Consider the following 18,435-nt stretch of genomic DNA (forward strand, 5'->3'; position numbering starts at 1 on the left):
AGAGTGGAGCAGAGAGAGCTCGGGAAGCCAATCAACTCTGGAAATATTTCTGAGCAACTGCAGAAGAGCTTGTGTGCTCCTTCCCAAGACTCATCACTAATTGTCTTGAAGTTTGACCCTGCTAGGTCCTTACAGAGAAAATGACAGATTTCAGCTTAATTAGCTTTTGTTTCCCTGAGTGCACACAAAACAGTGCCGCAACTAAGCTCTCACTGAGCAAGTGGTGGCAGAGAGAAGCTGAAGGGTTTCTTTCTTTCTTTCTCTCTCTGACACCCGCCTCTGCTAACAAACCTGGATAATCAGCCAGCCCGCACAGAGCACTTCTTCTCCTGCAGAAGCTGAAAGTGCTTTACCAGCTGGATGCAGGACCAGATCTGGGACACGCTGGCAGAATTCCCATTTACTTCAATGAGACCAAGATTGATCCTACATGAGACATTATCAAATGCAGCCACCTGTGGGGAGGGAGTGGGGGAACACAGCAGCTGTTTAGCAGAGCATGGTAACACAGAAACAACAGTTCAAGCTCAGAAATGAAGAATACCATATCCAATTGCAACTGCAGGTGGAATTTAGGTGAGCAGAATGCTATTGCGGCAGTTGGGATTTGGCATCAGCTTTCAGGCCGGCAGTACCCTGGGACCTTTCCCAGCAAAGGGTCAGAAGCATCGTGGTCTAATGGACACAGCATGGGACTGGGAATCAGGCGTCCTTGAGTGCACCAATGCAGACGGCCTTGGAAATAACATGCTGACCACCTGTTAACAAAATAGACTCCTTAACCTTTAATAAATCCCCTGAAACACAGGGGGCCACGCTGTAGGCTAGAAGAGGAGGTAGACCAGTCAGCCTATTTATTTTCCTGCCTAAAGACTTTTTAGATTTTTTTTTTCAATAATTTCCCTCTCCCCATTACTGTGGTCAGAGGCAGCAATACCTGATTTAAAAAATGAACAACCCTTCCTTTCCCAGTTATCCCCATCCTGAAAACACTCCGAAGGGTGGGAGACAGCCACACTCCCTTAGAGCCTAAGGTGCTCCTGAGGCAGTCCAATATAGATGGGCAATCAATTTGGCTTGAGGGTAACTTTAAAACACCATGTCAGTGCAGCCTTTAAGGACAACAGTAGTTGCTAATCACCTAGAAATACATGCATTAAAAAACTATTATTGAGTTCAACTTAATAAGCATAGAGCTGCCTACTGCGTATTGCTTTGCATGCATTAATCTAAATCACTGTGAGGCCCAGGGGTTCTCTAAGCTGTTTCTGTAGACTCACTCTGTTGGTCTTAGGCATGTCCTCAGCGGAGGAATGAATCTCAGACGGTCCTTATTCAGGTTAAGACTTCCGAAGTAAGACACTTTAGATTACTGAAGCTTGCATTAATATCCTTGCCATTTCCATGACATGCTGCAGACTTTGTTTCTCTGAAATCTCATATTTTACTCTGTAGTTTGACATGGGTTTAAAAAAGAAGCAAAACCTCAGAATTTTCTGTTTATTATAATATGAATGGAATATACATTTGTTTCAGTTGCCTTTGCATATAAGATTGAAATATTTAGTAAAACAGCAGGCATGGCAAACACATAGCTTATTTAAACTACACTTCAGTTATCATAACAACTCAATGAGCTGCACCATTTACAAATAGATACTTTTATCAAAATGCTTCAGTCTTATTACTCTACAAATAGTTATACTACAGAGTGAAAATTAGCCTCACTCACAAAGACAACCTAAGTACCACTCATGCCTTACAAATTAAAAAAGAAGGTATATGGCATACAATTGCTGTCCTGGGCTTCTGAAGGAGTGCTGAATTTCACCTTAGGAGAAAATATAGTCATAACTGGTGAAATGTGAAGTATTAATCATAATCCTTGCAGCCAGTCCTTTTAGTGTGACTTTTGATTTTGGAATTTAGAATTTGAAGATTCTATGCTTTTGTAACCTCTTCCTTTCTTCCCAGACAATATATGTCCTGAGATAGTAACTGGGAGAGAGGGGAATGGACATGCATGCGTCATCAGAAATGAAAAAAAAAAAGTAAACATTTGGAGATAATCTAATTTTGTTTTTCATTAGTATTTTCACAGATTCATATGCTTTGCACCCAGTTTTTACAGCCAAGATATGTTCACAGGCAGACTTGAAATGTCATTATTACAATTCATTTCTACAGAAAATGCCCTTGAAGAAAGTTACATAAAATCTCCAAAGGAGGACATGAACAACCTCTAATGCTGTTTTTCCTTTGTCTTTTTTTTTTTTTATATAAACACATGGAAACATAAAATATTTTCCACTTACACTTACAACTTTCCCATTTTTCCTGATGTTTTTGCAGAGAGAGACTTCAAAGTGCAGATTTTAAAAGTATTTTAAGAAAAAAAAATCTTAGTGAAAAACATTTTTAATAAACATGTTTTAAAATTAAAATGACAACATTTTTTAAAAATAAAGCATTTTAAAGTATGAAAATACATTCAGAAAGTGGAAATCTGTGAAATTATGTTAATGTATTTTTATTTCAATATTTTGGCAAGTATAAATAACAGACCTAATAACAGATTAGATTTTTTTGATCTGTTCATATTGACAGTATTTCAGAAATTAAAAAATATATCTTCTGTAAATCTACCCTCAACTTCAGCCTGGGCCAGAGAAATGGCTCAATGGTCTTTATACTTTCAGCACAGTCATTTGAGCCATAGGACTTTGCCCCTTGTAAATGTACTATGTTGTCTCCATACCAAAATATCTGCCCAAGCGTTCTGTTCCTCTTACTGCTTTGTCATATGTTGCACCACCAGAAAGCATCTGGCTTTGGACATGGTTTCTTTTAGTAGGAGAAATAAAAGGAAAAAAATGAGTAGAACACAAAAAGCAAACCAAACATACACGTACACGTAAAACAAACAAAAACAATAAAACAAAAAAACCCCAAACCCTAAACCAAAGCCAAAACAACTCCCCCAAATCCCCAAACCAAGCCAAACCAAAAAAACAATTCACACCCCAAAAAACTTCACAAAAACCCAGCCAAAGCACTTATACACCATAAGAGGAATGGAACAGAATATGAAACACCACCAGAACTGAGATGTGTCTGGGCTCCTTATAAATATCACAACCGTCTATGGCTGGACATATGATTTCCTTGGCTTGTACTGTTTGAAACTATTAACTAGCAGTCTATATCAATCAAAAAAATCACCTGGAAATGTTCTTCTGGTTTTTTACATCACATGGAATATCTTATGCTTTAAAACACAAAAGACTTTGATTTTAAATTGGAGAATTATACACAGCAACCACATAAGCAAAAAGAGAAAGGAGAACTCTGAGCAACAGTCTCAAAAATTGCCTTTGTAAATGAAAGCCCCATCTGGTCTCCAATTTACCTCACAGCATTTGATTTGCAGCTGCAACTGAATGTGAAAGCTAATGCTTAGGGAAGTCATCATCTGAAGGCAGACTGTGATACTACGATTTTGTAGGGATGTGTGTAAGTTGAGGAAACGCCAGATCCTGAGGTATTCCACCATAAAAAAGTGGGGTTACCTGACAGACTAGAGACTCTCAAAGGCAGGAGACAAGGGGCCTAACTAGTGGAAGAAAAAAACAAGGCAGAAAAAAACCCAGTCTTGGGTCTGACAGCTGTCAGACCAGATGTTTCAGCCACACATTGGCAAGTGATAAACTCAAGATTACAGTTTGTTATGTATCCTCACCTGACCAAGAAAGGAAAACAAATACTGGTGCTTCTAACACATTTTAGGATAACCACTATTTTGATATATAGAAAAAAACCCTTACAAATCTGCCTTGTAGAATTCATAATTAAATTCTTTTCCCATGCCTTCTTTTTTGTTACTGTAATGAACTTATTTTACAAACCTCGAAATCTGGATTACAAGTGCAAAGAATGTTACACTTCAGCTAAAGACAGAAGCCTAGTTCAGGGTAATATTAGCAACACTATGGTAAAATATTACAATAGAGACCATTTAAAGTGTATAAAATGTAACATAATATATTAGAGAGACATGTGGGCTTAATTTTCCATTCATGCAGATGTAATTCCTTAGACCTCCACATCTCATCTACAAGTGTGTGCAAGAAGAACCAGGCCAATAAACTCTACAGAACAACACATAGCTTTGGGTGCTTGACTACCAGACTATAAATAGATTACAGTATGCTTAGGCTACAGTTAAGTTCCAGAAGGATTTTAATCTCTGCTGTCAGTTGAAGCTGAGCTGAACCTTGACTCTTGAAAGCACATTTGCCTTTTGCAAATTAACCCGTGTTACAAATGAACAGAAAATAAGACAGTTGTATATGCACTCCTATACACATATGCTCATATAACAAGACATTAGCAAACCCAATGTCCATTAATCGTTATTAAATATTGAGACATTATTATGAGACATGGGCTCACTACATGAATAATTGGTAATAATAACAAATAATTATTGGTTATCTGAAATGTTAAATGAAGATCAATGCCCATAATGGTTAGATTAAAGGCTTCACAGCATTTGAACTGTAGGGATCTTCTGATCTCAAAACCACATGAAACAGAGGAATCTGCTGCATTTAACCTAATTACTTCGTTATGAGTGACATAAGAATCAGGTCCAAAACCTATGTATGAACTGGAAAGTATTCAGGTTCTTAGATACCTCAAGCAATGCAAGTTTAACTGCTTGGAGAGAAAAGTATTTGCTTATGGCATGAACACACATTCACACCTGTTGTTGGAACAGTTTCCAGTGACGGAACTAGTTTATCACAATAAGTGTTAATACTTTATTCCTTTTTCTGCTAATCCCATTTTCTGTTTTATTTTAACTGACTGCAAGATCGCTAAAAAGTTTAGGGCCCTGTTGGGCTTTAAAGCTTATGTCAGTTTTCAGAATTTTTATAACTACAGCTCACATTGTGCTGGTTATTCTAAGAATCTGTTTGAAACCACTTCAGTTCAGTCCAACACTGACCTTTTGCTGAAGTAGGGTCAATGGAAAGGTTTTGTTGAAGGAAAAGATAATGTATTAATAATTGGACTCCTGGTTGAATGCATATGTAAATAAATATGTATGTTGTATCATAGGTGCTAAGGGATCTGTTTAAAGCCTACAGTTATTAAGGTGAAGGCAACTTTTTTCCACTCTGGACCAAAACTTCGTTTAGCTTCATTTTTATGGAGCGCTTGAAGGAGGCAAGGCTCAGTTTCATTTTAACTATGGGCCTGTTGTGGCTCATAGTACAGCTCACAGCAGCCCAGCTGACCTCAAAAACATTGATTTGAAATTTAAGAAGACTTAGAGGTGAGCCTTTAAATTATATAGAAGATGAAAATTTTGAAAAGAGGGGGATCTTCTTTTACATTTTCTGGGCTAGCTCATTCTCTGAACCCCTCTCTGAGACTGCAGGTTGTGGAAAGACCCACTGCTCCTCCTGCTCCTAGACCTGGGTTTGCATTGCCGAGTCTTGCCTAACAAAACCCTCCTTTCCTCCTGTAGTGAGCCCTGATCTGTCCCTCTCATTCCCTGGTTCCCAAGGTCCCCTGGCCTCCTTGCATGTGTAACACCTGCTGTGCATGAGGAGCTTGCTAGCCCTGCCAGCTACAGCATACATCTCACCCAGTGTATCAAAACACAGACTTTTATCTATGTAATATTATTAAATATGCTCCCTGGGGTGGCATGAACCCAACACAGCACACTGATTTGGAGGATATTGAATTTATTTCCCATGATGAAAGAGGCCTTATATCTCGCTTGGGGTTTTACGCTACCACTGTACCCCAGACTGATGAGGTAATTTCTTTAGGAAGAATGTCATTGCAACAACATTTGAAATAAAAGAAATGAAAAGTTGTTTTTAAGAGTAATAACATTTTAATTTAACCATTTAAATCTAATGCTCCCAGCACTGAGACCCTTAGTCATCCCAGACTTCTACTAAAGTCAGTGGGGGGAGGTTCATTTGTAGAACACATACCAACAATCATATCTAAACATAAATCAGATGATTTAGTTTTCACGGAGGAGAAAAAACATGCAAGAAGTTGATTTGCTTTTTTATGAAGTAGGCAAACATGTGATGAGGGTTGTCTGAAATGCAATAATTGAAGTACTGTGTCACCACCGGGGAGAAGAGTAAGTCCTTTGTCAGTGCATGCGAATGCAGACCACCTGTTATTCCATAGCCTTGGTGTGGTTCCACTCATTTACTTAATGTCCAAGTCAGAGAAATGGGACTTTGTGGACTGATAAAAATCTAATAAGGAATAATTGGGCAGGTTCTGTATGGTGACAGCATAACCTTCCAGCCAAGAATATTGAGTATTGCTGTCTTAGGGTGCTTTATATGTAGTAGTTTAATAACCCCTCCATACCTCCTTTAAGGAGTCCTAATTGGCCTTAAAATCAAGGTACCCAAAATGACGAGCCTCTTGTGAAATGCCTGGCCTACATTATTTTGCAACAAAAATGCCAAAAAGCTCTCTGCATGTTCTCAAAGTACTGTACGACTGGTTAGTATCTTCAGCTTCGGCCTCTCTGCTGATTAAAGGTCCTGTGCTGAGAAATTCCCTCCTCCCCACAGATGTATTTTATAATATTTAGCACTCAGTGCTTTACACTATCAAAGCATTGTATGCATGCTATCTAATATCTCCTAATTAACTCATACATCTCCTATTAAAAAAGCATCTAAAATTAATGACATATGGTATCGCTGGCTTTTACTCAACACATGCAAACTCAGCTTTCGGGTTTTACAAGAAACATGGGTAAGCTGAAATTCCTTTCTGAAATCTGACAAACACTTCACCGTGTCAGACTTTCAACAGAGAGGAAATGAACAACGATGCAAATTGGATCTACACAATTATCAGTTGGGGACTGAATGCGGACACAAACACCAGCATGGGCAAGGGCAAATCTACAACTTTCAGAGCCAACAGTTTTGGTTCCTTAATGAGGTGCACACCAATTACACGGGTTTCTCACAGACTTTGCTCTCAAGATTTGTAGAATGCATGAGAAACAAGCAAAGTCTGTCTTTTTGGTATCCATCAAAGCTCTCTTCCATGTGAGGAAGTGGCTAATTTGTCATTTCACACTCAAAAAGGCGTGAAAGGCAAAACGGAGGGAGGTTAGATGGAAGAGAGGAAAGGGGGACTGTGACTCATGAGAGGAGACAGTAGGCCTGATTTTCAGCTTGTGTTTGTTGCTGCATATCAGGAATAAAATCAAAGAAATCACATTGATGTAGAACAGACAAGAATGAGGCCAGTGTTTCTTGTTTCTATGGAAAAATTTACACTATTAAAACCAAAACATGAACGAAGGAACACTTTACAAATGAAATTACGGTATATAGAACATTTCTAACTTACAATGTTTATTTACACATGGACATCTTTTGTTTTATTTAATTATAATAAAAGTATTAATTCCAACAATGCAAATTTTCAACTTAAAAATACATAAGAACTTTGGGAGAAAATCCCAAAGAATACACACATCTGAGGAATGTCAGCTCTGTATTAAGAGTGCTGGTCTCAGCCACTAAATAGTTTCCCTCATCGTCTTTCATTTTAGCTTTGTTGTCTTTTATTTTTCTTTTTCTCTGCATAAAACAAAGCTAGCAAAGGGCCAGCAAAAGAGTCAGAGTCAAGCCTTTGGAGAGATAGGAGAGGTACAGGCAGGAATCCCATTATTTGTTAACAGGATTTGTGCATGTACCTCCCATGGACCACTCAGGAAATTTACTCCCAAGCATCTCGGTGGCAGTTTCAATTAGAGTCAACATTTCATTTCAGCAGATGGACTGCAAACTGGTAGCTACTCAAACGCTAATGAGTAACGCTGGATAATTCCCCTTTCTTAAACTATGATTACGCTTTCTCTTTTTTTATGGGGAGAATGAATGTTGTCTCTAAGCCAATACTTAATTTGATTCTTTGCTGTGCCTCTCTGTGCTAGCAAACCCCACCCATGTGCCTGTATACAAGCCCAATGGGTAAATTAGCGGGTATTTTTGCAGATCTGTCACACATTTCTACCATGCTTCTTATTCAGAAAGATGCCAAAGAACTAGAAATACATCTGCCCTCCCCTGAAATGTAACCACCTCTGGGGTGGAATGTGGCAGCAAATATTAACATGGGAACACGGACACTAAATCCTATGTGAAAGTTACGCAGGAAGTACAGAACGCAGCTCACGTAGCCTCAGGCTACCCAGAAATTAGCTAAAAGTGTACATCTTTTCTTTTTAATGAATGCATTTGAAATTATTGCCTGGTGTGTGGTACTCCAATAAGGAACGTCTCATTTGGTATCGCATCCCATTGTGCAGTCTCATACAGATTAATAGTGACGGTGAGTTATCTGATTTCAATAAGAAGCAGTACTAATTCATAGGCAAGATGCACAAAACCAGAACACAGTATTTTTTTTTTTCAAGGAAAATGTCCTTTCATTAAATAGCATTTACAAACTACGTAGACGGTGGCCTGGCTGGCTCATGGTGCCTTCGGTTTCGCTTTTTTTTCATCTCTTGCACATGCTTCCATTTGGCACCACCTTTGTTCCGCTGCCGCCGTTTCTCCCGGTGCCACATCTGTTCACAGTACTCATCCAGGCTAAAGCTGGGGCTGCTGACGAGCTGGATGTAGTCCTTGTACCTCAGCCGGGACTCCGTCAGCAAATCCCTCACCCGACCCTCCTCATCCTCAGTTTTCTGAGTGCTTTCCATTTGCCCGTTCTCAATGACATTTAAATTCAGCTTCACGATGGTGTGGACAAAGGTGTGCTCCTGGGCTTTGCAGAAATAGGCTCCCGCGTCCCTTCTTTGCAAGCTGCGGATCAGCAGCCCGTGCTCTGTTTTGATGATTCTTTCATCAGCCTTCAGCTGTGGGGTTGGACAAAGAGGAATGCGACACATGAGTGTCATCGGCAAAACCAGAACACGTGTCAGGGCAATACTGAGGTGGAGAAAAGGCTCGGCTGGCACATGGCATGCCCCATCCCGTGGGTGCCAGGTGCCAGCACATGGTGGGGCATATGTAGCTGGGACAGGAGATCCTTCCAGTGTCTGAATTCTGCTCCTAACTATAGCATCTGTATCACTGACATTTCAGCATGCAGCAGTAAAAGATACATGCTGTACAGCCGAAAGGACAGACAGTAACACTCATTACACCACAATGCAATAAGCTGGACTACATTCTCCAAGGAAGGGTAGTTATTTAGTGCCACAAATCCCATCCATTTTTTAACTGCTTTTCTTAAGTTATCTGTAATGCATCCAATATACCGGCATGTTTCTATATATCTGGAGCGCTGAGGCTCTATTACACTGAAAATAAATACTACTACTGATTTTTCAAGTGCAATGCTGTGATTCCGATCTTCTTCAAGTGGGCTTTACAAAAGAGATTTGATCCTGGCTTTGACTTATTGAGAAGTGATTTAAAGCACCCAATGAGGCTGGATGAATAAACCCCAGTACGATTCTTTTATTGTTTTGACTTTAAGATCTGTGAAGAACTAACAGAAGAAAAAAAAAAACCACACACACAGAAAAAAAAAGAATGAGATTGCAGTTGAGAAGTGAAGTCTGTCAGAGTAGAACTGTAGTTTCTCTTACAAATGGAAATATTTCAAAAAATACAGCATGATCTCACCTGTTAAAAAAAAGGTGCACCTTAAAGTAATAACACTGTCAGCTAAGTTACATATCCGGTGATCTGAAAATTATTTCCAAAATAACTTAAGACTAAAAAAAAGCATTCAAAAAAAAAAAAATCCAGGATGGGGCGCTGGGCACCTAAGTATTTTTGCAGCTGGGGAACATAGAAGGTAAGTGATTTGCCAAAGACCATATAAAGATTAGTAGCAGAGGTGGAAGTAGAAAGCAGAGCCCTAACTCCTGGTGTCCAACACCAGCATTTCCTTTGAAAATGATCCTGGTCTAGTCCAAAGCTGTCACCTCCCAGGCGTGCTATGTTCTGCTGCCACACAGAGGCTGCAGCACACAACGGCACCAAAGGACCTGTCGCGTTGCTTGCTCAGCCCGCAGCAAAGCCGGGGCCTTAAACAGCCTCAGCACTGCTGGTGGCATTGTTATAATGTAGAAAAACTTCAGCACAAGGCTGAATAGTGGGTTTAAGAAGGGGGGGAGTGGGGGCAGAGGGAACCAACACAGAATCTGGAAAATTTCCCAGAGTGCACATCTGACCCTCCAGCAAACTTCAGAGGATGTAGATCAGGGAGGCATAAAGATGACTAAATTAGATTTATTCACAGTGGGTAAGCTACACACTGTTTCTTTATGTAAAAAATCTGCACATGATTCGCTCCTCTGCTCCATGGGAAAAAATGTATACATACATATGATTCTCCATCTGTTATGGTTCTAACTCACTAGTGCTTTATCATAATAGGGTCTCTCAGAGCAAAGAGATGGATGAGATGACCTCCCAGGGCTTTTTGCTTTACCCTTTTCTAAGTTCCTATGATAATGACTTTGGAAGGGTTAAACGATTGGAGACCATTTCAAGATCACCAGAAAAAGCAGTACACACACACATACATATATATATATATATATATATAAAAATACATGCACAGAGAGGGAGAGACACTTTGGCTTGCTACTGTATCAGCTGTAGCAGTCTTCAGTGACATACAGATTAGGTAGGTAGGTAAGAAGGTATGCAGGTAGATGGATAGATAGATGAGTGGATGGATGGATATAGGCCTGTGTCCTACCATTGGTCTGACTGCAGCAGAGACAAGAAATCAGCTGCTGCAAAAGCCTGGTCAGAACGTGGCTCTGGCTGGCTGGGTCTGTGGCCAAGTAATTTTTGGCTCCTGCCACCAGTTGATGGTGTTGGGTCTTTAGTTTCCTTGTTTGTAAACTGTATATAAGCATGCCTACTTGGCACCAGCAGGGTGAAATCATACTAATTTCAGGAAATTCCTGGAAAATCGATTGTCCTGACAACAGGTGCTACATGAGCACAAGCTACTTTTGATTTACTACACTGAATTTAAACCAGAGAAATCATGGTCAAAACACAAGCACATACACAGAAGACAGCGGGGAGACAAACTAGAAAAGACCAGTTTTCCACCTCTAGAAACTATAGCATAGGGCAGTAGTCCTTAGTTTTATCAGCTGGTGACACTTCATTCCAAGTAAGCGTACCTTTCTTACAGTAAAAACAGGAGCATGAAATGTATAAACGAATCCACAAATAAGGAGCTGTAGGCAGAAATATGTCTAAGACAGGTGTTCCCTTGTGGTGCTGTACTCTACAGCGAGAAGCAGGAACAGGGGCCAGGTGGAAGTGCACAGAGGCTTGGCTGTTGCAATATGACGAGGAAGCCCCTCTTTCTTTTGCCCAGGCTTCATGTCAACATGAAGATCCAAGTTTGAGAAATTTAGGAGAAAGGATGGGAAGAAGCAGCTCATTTAGTTAAGAGTGTCCCTGCTCACTGAAGGGGGTTGGACTAGGTGACCTCTAAAGGTCCCTTCCAACCCAAAACATTCTATGATTCTATGATTTCCAGACATTTGCATTTCATAAGGCACTATGCAAAGACCAAGTTCCCACATTGTTTGAGTGAAAACAGGACCGATCTCTTTGCGCTTAGGGCTTGATGCAATTGCAGCAGTAGCATCTGCCTATCGGTGGCTCTGCCAGTATTGTAGTCTAGAGCGTCTTGACAGCTGCGTACCTCCTACAATTGGAAGATCTCCAGCTGGCTGTTTTGGCTGGCTGTGGGCCAGTCCAAAGAACCCTCACGAGTGCTTCGCTTATTTTCAGTGAAAGGAAGGCAGAATAATGGCTGTTCTAGACTTGAAAAGATCACTGGACCCCCAAGACCAGCACCCTGCTACTCATAACTATTTACCATTTGTGTAGCAGCCGTCACTTTCTAGTCATAAATGTGTTAACTGATGGAGTTGCCCCCCGCCCGCCCCCCACCTTGGGATACCGCAGAGAAAGCTAACAGAGTCTAAACTGGTTGTGTCCCTTAATCCCAGCCCATCACAACTCCTATTTTTAATGAAGCAGCATTCTTACAGAATGTCCTGTGTTAACCTTGGATATTGATTTACGATGACTGTCACCTCCTCCTTCTCTGTGCCTTCATTATTCATTCCTTTCTTATCCTCTGGCAGGATGAAATTATGGCTCCGATTTCACACGTATTAAGCAACACTTCATTACTGTTTTCCCCCCTCACTTCTCTTTTTGGTATCCTGTTTATGTTTTTTTACCCATAGGTTCAGAACTCTTCCTGCCTTTCCTCTCTACTTTTCCCCCCACAGGGCTCTGGAGTTTCATAAACACCTGGCATTTCATTACTTGGTAGTAGATCTTTAACCTTTCACTTGAATGCTTAATGTGCTCTTTGGTTCCTGACCTATGGATGTAAAACATATTTTATTAAATTTTGAGGAAAATTAAATGAGTAGTTACATAAAAGACATCATTTTGGTTTGGTCAGTTGTGGATTCACTGCTCTCCCCGCCTCCAATATGTCATAATCGATAACTGCCCCGAAATATTTGTAAATAGGATTTAACAATTCAGAAGCACAAAGGCTTTAATTCATAAAAGCTTGCTGACATGTGCTTAAATTTGAGCATACAATGAAAATTCAACATGAGAGACATAGTTTTGTTCAATAGGGAACAAATTATAAACCACAAAAATGAAGCAATTGATTACCATTAGCTTTCTTTTCTTAGTGAAGTGGGAGCAGATTTTTGACAATATTTTATCAACAAATTGTACTTTTCATCCTTCATGATAAGCACATAAGTTTGTCTCAAATTACATTACCTGAATTATGGCACATGCCGTAGATACCGGCAATATTTAACAAAGGGAAAAGATCTCCATGCAAATCAAACGCTTGATTTTCACAACCTGAATTTAACGATGGGGGAAAAATAGGCATCGCCCATAATGATGGCAAATCTTTAAACAATCAGTAAGTTGGAAAACAACCAAGGATTTGAAAGCGCTGTGGCACCAGGTTAGGTCAATGCCTTTTGTCCTTTGCTAATGATGTGTTTAGATAGCTCCCTCTTTACAAATAATTCACATGTCAACTCTTTCACAGTTAAAACACTGCACCTGTCTGGGAAAAGAAAGTGGCTTCAAAGCTTGCCTTCCCTCATTAATCAACATGTGAAAAAATGTTAGAGGTAAAGCTGGACTAATCATGGGTTAGCTGCAACCCCTGAACAAATTGAGAGGAGGAGAAAGGAAAATGAGGAACATTTGCTGAGAATCCACATTAGTCTTTGTTTTTCTATTGTTTTCTTCTTCGTCCTTATCATTTGACTGGAAGTAAATATCACTCTGGTTTTTTTAGCATTATTGTTACACATGACTGTTTCTCTCATACTGGGAAAATAATCATTTAACTCCAACACAGCTGTAGAGTTAATTTTTCTTTTCTTTTTTTTTTTTTTTAAATCTTTTTTATTTATCAAGATATTTATTTACCACAGGAAAAATGAAGAACATATTGCTGGTACAATGTCATTACGGAGATGCATAATTCCTATTATTTTCAAGGTAAAGCTAACTTCTTATTCTGAGACTGAATTTTAAACTCCTACCTGCCCCCCCAGTACATCCAAATCAAAACAGAAATGTCACGTGCTGTATCTCAGTTCAAAGTTACTTCTTTTTTTTTCCCCAGGAAACTGTCCAAAATATTAGTCTTACTTAAGAATCTCAAGGTATTAAGGGAAAAGAAAAACCCAAACAATGAGTAATATAATAAAATGAAAGAGTGAAAGCATGAGAACTATAAGTTGTCCCTAGGCTGTAGAATGAAGCTCTCCTTATTTTCCCCCTTCTCAATCTCTTTCTCGTTGACCTAACGATTCTACACTGCTCTAACAGAAGGTACTACCAGAAACTCAGACCTTGGTGTATGTCCTCTTCCTTGCTCAGCTCTCAGCCAACTCTTAGATTTTAGGGCTGGCACTGAATCTGTGACTTTTTTCCACAAGATGCTGCTGATCAGATGTTTGTAACAAAGAAAATCGCCATCATGATGCAAAAATCTCTGGCCACAGAAGGATATGGAAACTTATGTCTTGGAGGGACTTAAAAAATGTCTTCTCAGTCTGGCTAAAATGTGGAATGGAAACATCTCTCCGATGGGGGAACTAGGTCACACTCTTGTGCCTAGCAAGGTGTCCTGTCCAAGAGCGGGTCACACTCTTTTACCTACCAAAGCATCAGTTGTTCATTAAGCTGGGTCAGTCAGAAAAACACAGCCAGGCTGTGGGGCAGGAGTATGGAAAAGGTGAGAAACACTGAAGAGGAAACTTGAATGTCCTCCTGCCTTTGGGTGGATTTATTTTCAACCCCAGGTATGAATAGAGCAGGAAGGAGAGAGTTAAGTGATCTGCACCTATTCTGTCACTTCAGACCATATGGTTTGTTCCGTCTCCTGCAAGGGGACATGGCAGCTTGGCAGACCTGGAGCCACAGGAGACTCAGGGTGAAGGGCAGCCTAAAGCAGGGGGGCTAATAGTTTTCAGAGCCATGGGGCACCAAAACTAACGGCTTTGTAGGGAACCACGTATTTGCTTTTTGCAGTCCTGACACCTATTATATACATAACATAATACATAGGAATTTCTCTGAGAAATAAATAAATATCTGTTTTAAGCTTCAGAAAACTTCAGCCGTTTAAGACATTATGAACAGATGACATCCCCGCTTTTTTTATGAACTGCAGCCACTGAAACCCTCTCCCTCATCTCAGTGACTAACCCAGCACGCACAGGAACAAACATGATCAATTGCGTGAGCAACACTAAACACAAAAGCACTAGATATTTGACTCCTGACCTTAAAACAGCCCCAAACTACAGGGAAATGTACTCCCACTGGCAGCAAAATGACCTGGTGACAGCTCCTGTGCCACAGGAGATCCTGTCCCTCCCTACAGGTCGCTCTGCCTGGAAGTCACATTCTGAACCATGACCCTAAAGGTCAAATGTCGGGGACATCCTGCTGGGCCAAACGCTTCCCATCTAGTCTGGATTTTGCCCTTTTCCTTCCCTCAGGAAGCTGTACTGCATGTCCAGGACACTGCATAGCCATCTATTTGTAAAGCCAGGTTTAAAGCCTTGCTGAGGCATTACAGTTCCAGCCCTGGAACTAAAAGTCCGTAACCTAAGTTCCAGGTGCGCGGCGTCATTTGCAAAGCATGGTATCGTCATCACAATAAGTTACACTGCTAAGACATGCGCTAAAATAATGTACAGTGTTATTTGAGAAATCTGCTGCAGGAAGGCAGAGAGCGAGCAGAAAATACAATTGTAGTGGGAAAAGTTATAGTAAGGCATGGGCTGAGCAAAGATCAAGCTACACATTAAACATGACTGTTTCTGTCACATATGGTATTTTTGTCAATTTGAAGTACTTTGAAAAGAAAGTCAATTACTCTGACGATCTTTGGATTTTCTAGGAAAACGTCCAGTTAGGCTCTAATATCAATGAATTCATTTTCACGGATAAGTCAAATTAGAAAACCTGAAAATCTCAATTTCTGGATCCCCACATTAACAAGGGATTAACATTTTAACCTGCAAATACCCTTATTCTATCTAATAGGAGAAATGATTGTTCAGCATCTCTACAGGCCCGGTCATTTATTTAGGCAGCCATATATGAATTTAGGAATTTAACTTAAGGTACCTGCATTTGAAAATGTGACATTTCTAGATTAACATCTTTGTCCTAAAAAAAAAAAAAAAAACCACAAACGAGAAAAGCTTTCTTTTTTTTTTTGTCTTCTAAAAGTGGTACCTCCCAATATGATGATTGCAGATGCGCACATTGAGTTTGCTCAGAAGGAGTTCCAGTTCCTAGGACCCTGGAACTAACCTGGGTCAAAATACTAGAAATTCTTTTACTATAAGAGTTTTCTGGCAGGAATCAAACAAAACTAATAGCTATACACTGTCTTTAAGTGATCTGATCCTGTAATCATCAATGTGTGCATACAGGCTGTTATCTTCAAAGACAAGCAAAAAAAAATGTATCTAAAAATAAACTAACAAAACCATCCCAAGGAGTTAAGGAACATGTGCTCTGGCATCTATTTTATCAAAGCTAGATCACAGAGGCACTGCTATGGCTTTAGGGACAATATGTGGTAAAAAGCTCTTTGCCTGCTCTTAGCATTCATAATGTAGAAAATCTGCCTGCAGATTTCTCCTTCAAATTTTCTTCTAAATTTGCCTCAAAGGTTAATCTAGCCTTTTAGCAAAGCTTTGCTTTTCCCATACAAACAGATGTCAGACTGTTTACACAGAGCAAGCCCAGTAAACTTTGCTGTGGAAGGCTGCTAATGTGCAAAGATGTGTGCTGTGTGCTTGCTGGAGCTTCAAATGCCATCACACATATGCACACACGCCCATCCTCTCTCTCAGCATGCACATCCTTGGCATGTTGGGCAGTCCGGCAGTATTGGGCATCACCATACCTGAGTAACCAGAATTTGGCCCACAACAAGTAGGAGGGGCCAGGTCACTGCCACAGTGAACCTTTTGGAAATACAAAATGTGGCAAAAAATAATATAGCCTTCACTTAGGTTATGCAATACAGGTTAGCCTGCACTAAAGTTGTTCAAAAGTTGGTGTGACCTGCAGTTAGTTCTACAATCAAATAAGAAAGATAGCTTGAGCTTGGCTTCCTGACCTCCAGAGCCCCATCTGAACCTGTGATTTATGAGAAAATCAACTGATTTTTTTTTCCTAAATTGACACAGATAAAACTCAAAAGCAGCCCTTCAAAAGAGGCTTTCAAATCTTGAAAGCGTGACTTCTTATGATGCAGAAATATTACATTCTTCACAGCCAACTGGCTGCTTTACAAAAAGTTTGAAGCTCTTTTTGAGAAGCTCAGGCACATGCTATAATTGCAATACATTATTTTAAAAAATGATTGAGTCTCCTCAAAACTTTACATAGCTTCCTGTTCTGAAAAAAAAAAAAAAAATAAACCACACCACCTACCCCCCCACCCCGCAAGAAACCAAAAACCCATTAACTATCTGCTTAAATTTACTTAAAATTGAGTCTTAAACACATGGTTAGAATTAAGCAAGTACTTTACTTATTTCCCTGATCAAATATGTAAGTGCATTTACAATCTGCTGCCTTAGGCAAGTAGAGTGCAGAGTCTTCTGTGCAGGACAGTTAAAGGTAAATCAGTTAAAGCACAAACAATGAATGCCCATAGGTCTCTAAAGGCTGATACACTTCTAGCTGGGTTTTCACTTCAACCACCTGAGGCAAAAAAAAACGGAAGATCACAGGGTTTTTTCCAAGTATGGATTGTAATGGAAGTCAGAGGTGGTATTTCAAACAGAAATATCCTTCTTCTGTTGTTTAGTGCAAGCAGTGTCTAGAAATCAATGAAGTTTCTATTCTCAGCAGAGGAAAGGATCTTTGCCAGTCCAAAGCATGAGTAAGAGAAAGGGAGTAAATTAAAAGTACTGCAGTGTCATAGTTAACATACAGCCTTGCGTGCCTTTTTGTCTTATCTGGTGGAAATTCAGAAGTGTATTGTATCACCTTACTCTTTCTGGGCTTTATGGGCCAAGACATAACTGGGGTTGCAACTTTGGGACTACTGCCATGAATCACATCTCACCCAGAGGTGACGTTCTCATGGGCAGGCACCTGCCCTGGCCTGCATCTACCCAGCCTTTAGAAAAAACCAGCACATTTTCTGCACTCAGAAAGTCTCATAGGATGAATTATCATTGACAGTGGAAGACTGGTTGGGTGTTTGATAGTTCCTATAATTTACACTAATTTTTGTCTCAGATGAACATTTAACAAAAAAGCATATCTAACACCTGGGACCACCTCATTTGAAAGGGCAGTTCTTTTCCCTTCTCCTTCCCCGTTGCCATGGTTGCCATCACAGCAGGACTTGGCCTCAGACACAAAATCACTCATGTAAGAGAAAGGCTATGAAAACTCCTGAGGTTTGAAACTCACTCAAACCCAGTCCAAATCAGCCCCAGCACATTGACCTTTTGGGCAGGTCAGAGGGCCCTTTTGTCACTAGCTCAGAGATGAATCAGCAGTAAGCTTTGCAGGTCATATGCAGGGACCTGAAAGCTTCTCCAGGGCTTCTCCATTAGTGAGGACCCCAAGCCTGCCTCCTGCAGGAATTAAGGACCACCACAAGTCTCACTGCTTTCTACTCTAGATGCAAGGTGCAATTCTTTAACCTGACATCTCTGCATCAGTGCGGAGTGCCATTTCAGAAAAATTCTCAGACTCCACTAACAAGAGAAAAAGCAAATAAAAAGCTTTTTACTGCACAGACCGTTCCTTC

At 40.1% G+C, this 18,435-nt stretch overlaps 1 protein-coding gene across 6 annotated transcripts in view; it reads right to left on the reverse strand.

The window, feature by feature from the left end:
* Window positions 1-2,993: 2,993 nt before the first annotated feature.
* Window positions 2,994-18,435, reverse strand: part of SEMA3D (semaphorin 3D) — a 150,931-nt gene continuing 135,489 nt past the window's right edge. For all 6 annotated transcript variants that reach the window (XM_035901097.1, XM_035901094.1, XM_035901095.1 and 3 more), the window contains one exon: window positions 2,994-8,938. In XM_035901097.1, coding sequence (XP_035756990.1) covers window positions 8,525-8,938 — 414 coding nt within the window. In that variant the 3' untranslated portion in view covers window positions 2,994-8,524. The remainder of the gene's footprint in view (window positions 8,939-18,435) is intronic.

The sequence above is a fragment of the Egretta garzetta genome, unplaced genomic scaffold, assembly GCF_000687185.1.
Source record: "Egretta garzetta isolate BGI_Z169 unplaced genomic scaffold, ASM68718v1 scaffold148, whole genome shotgun sequence".
Lineage (NCBI taxonomy): Eukaryota > Metazoa > Chordata > Aves > Pelecaniformes > Ardeidae > Egretta > Egretta garzetta.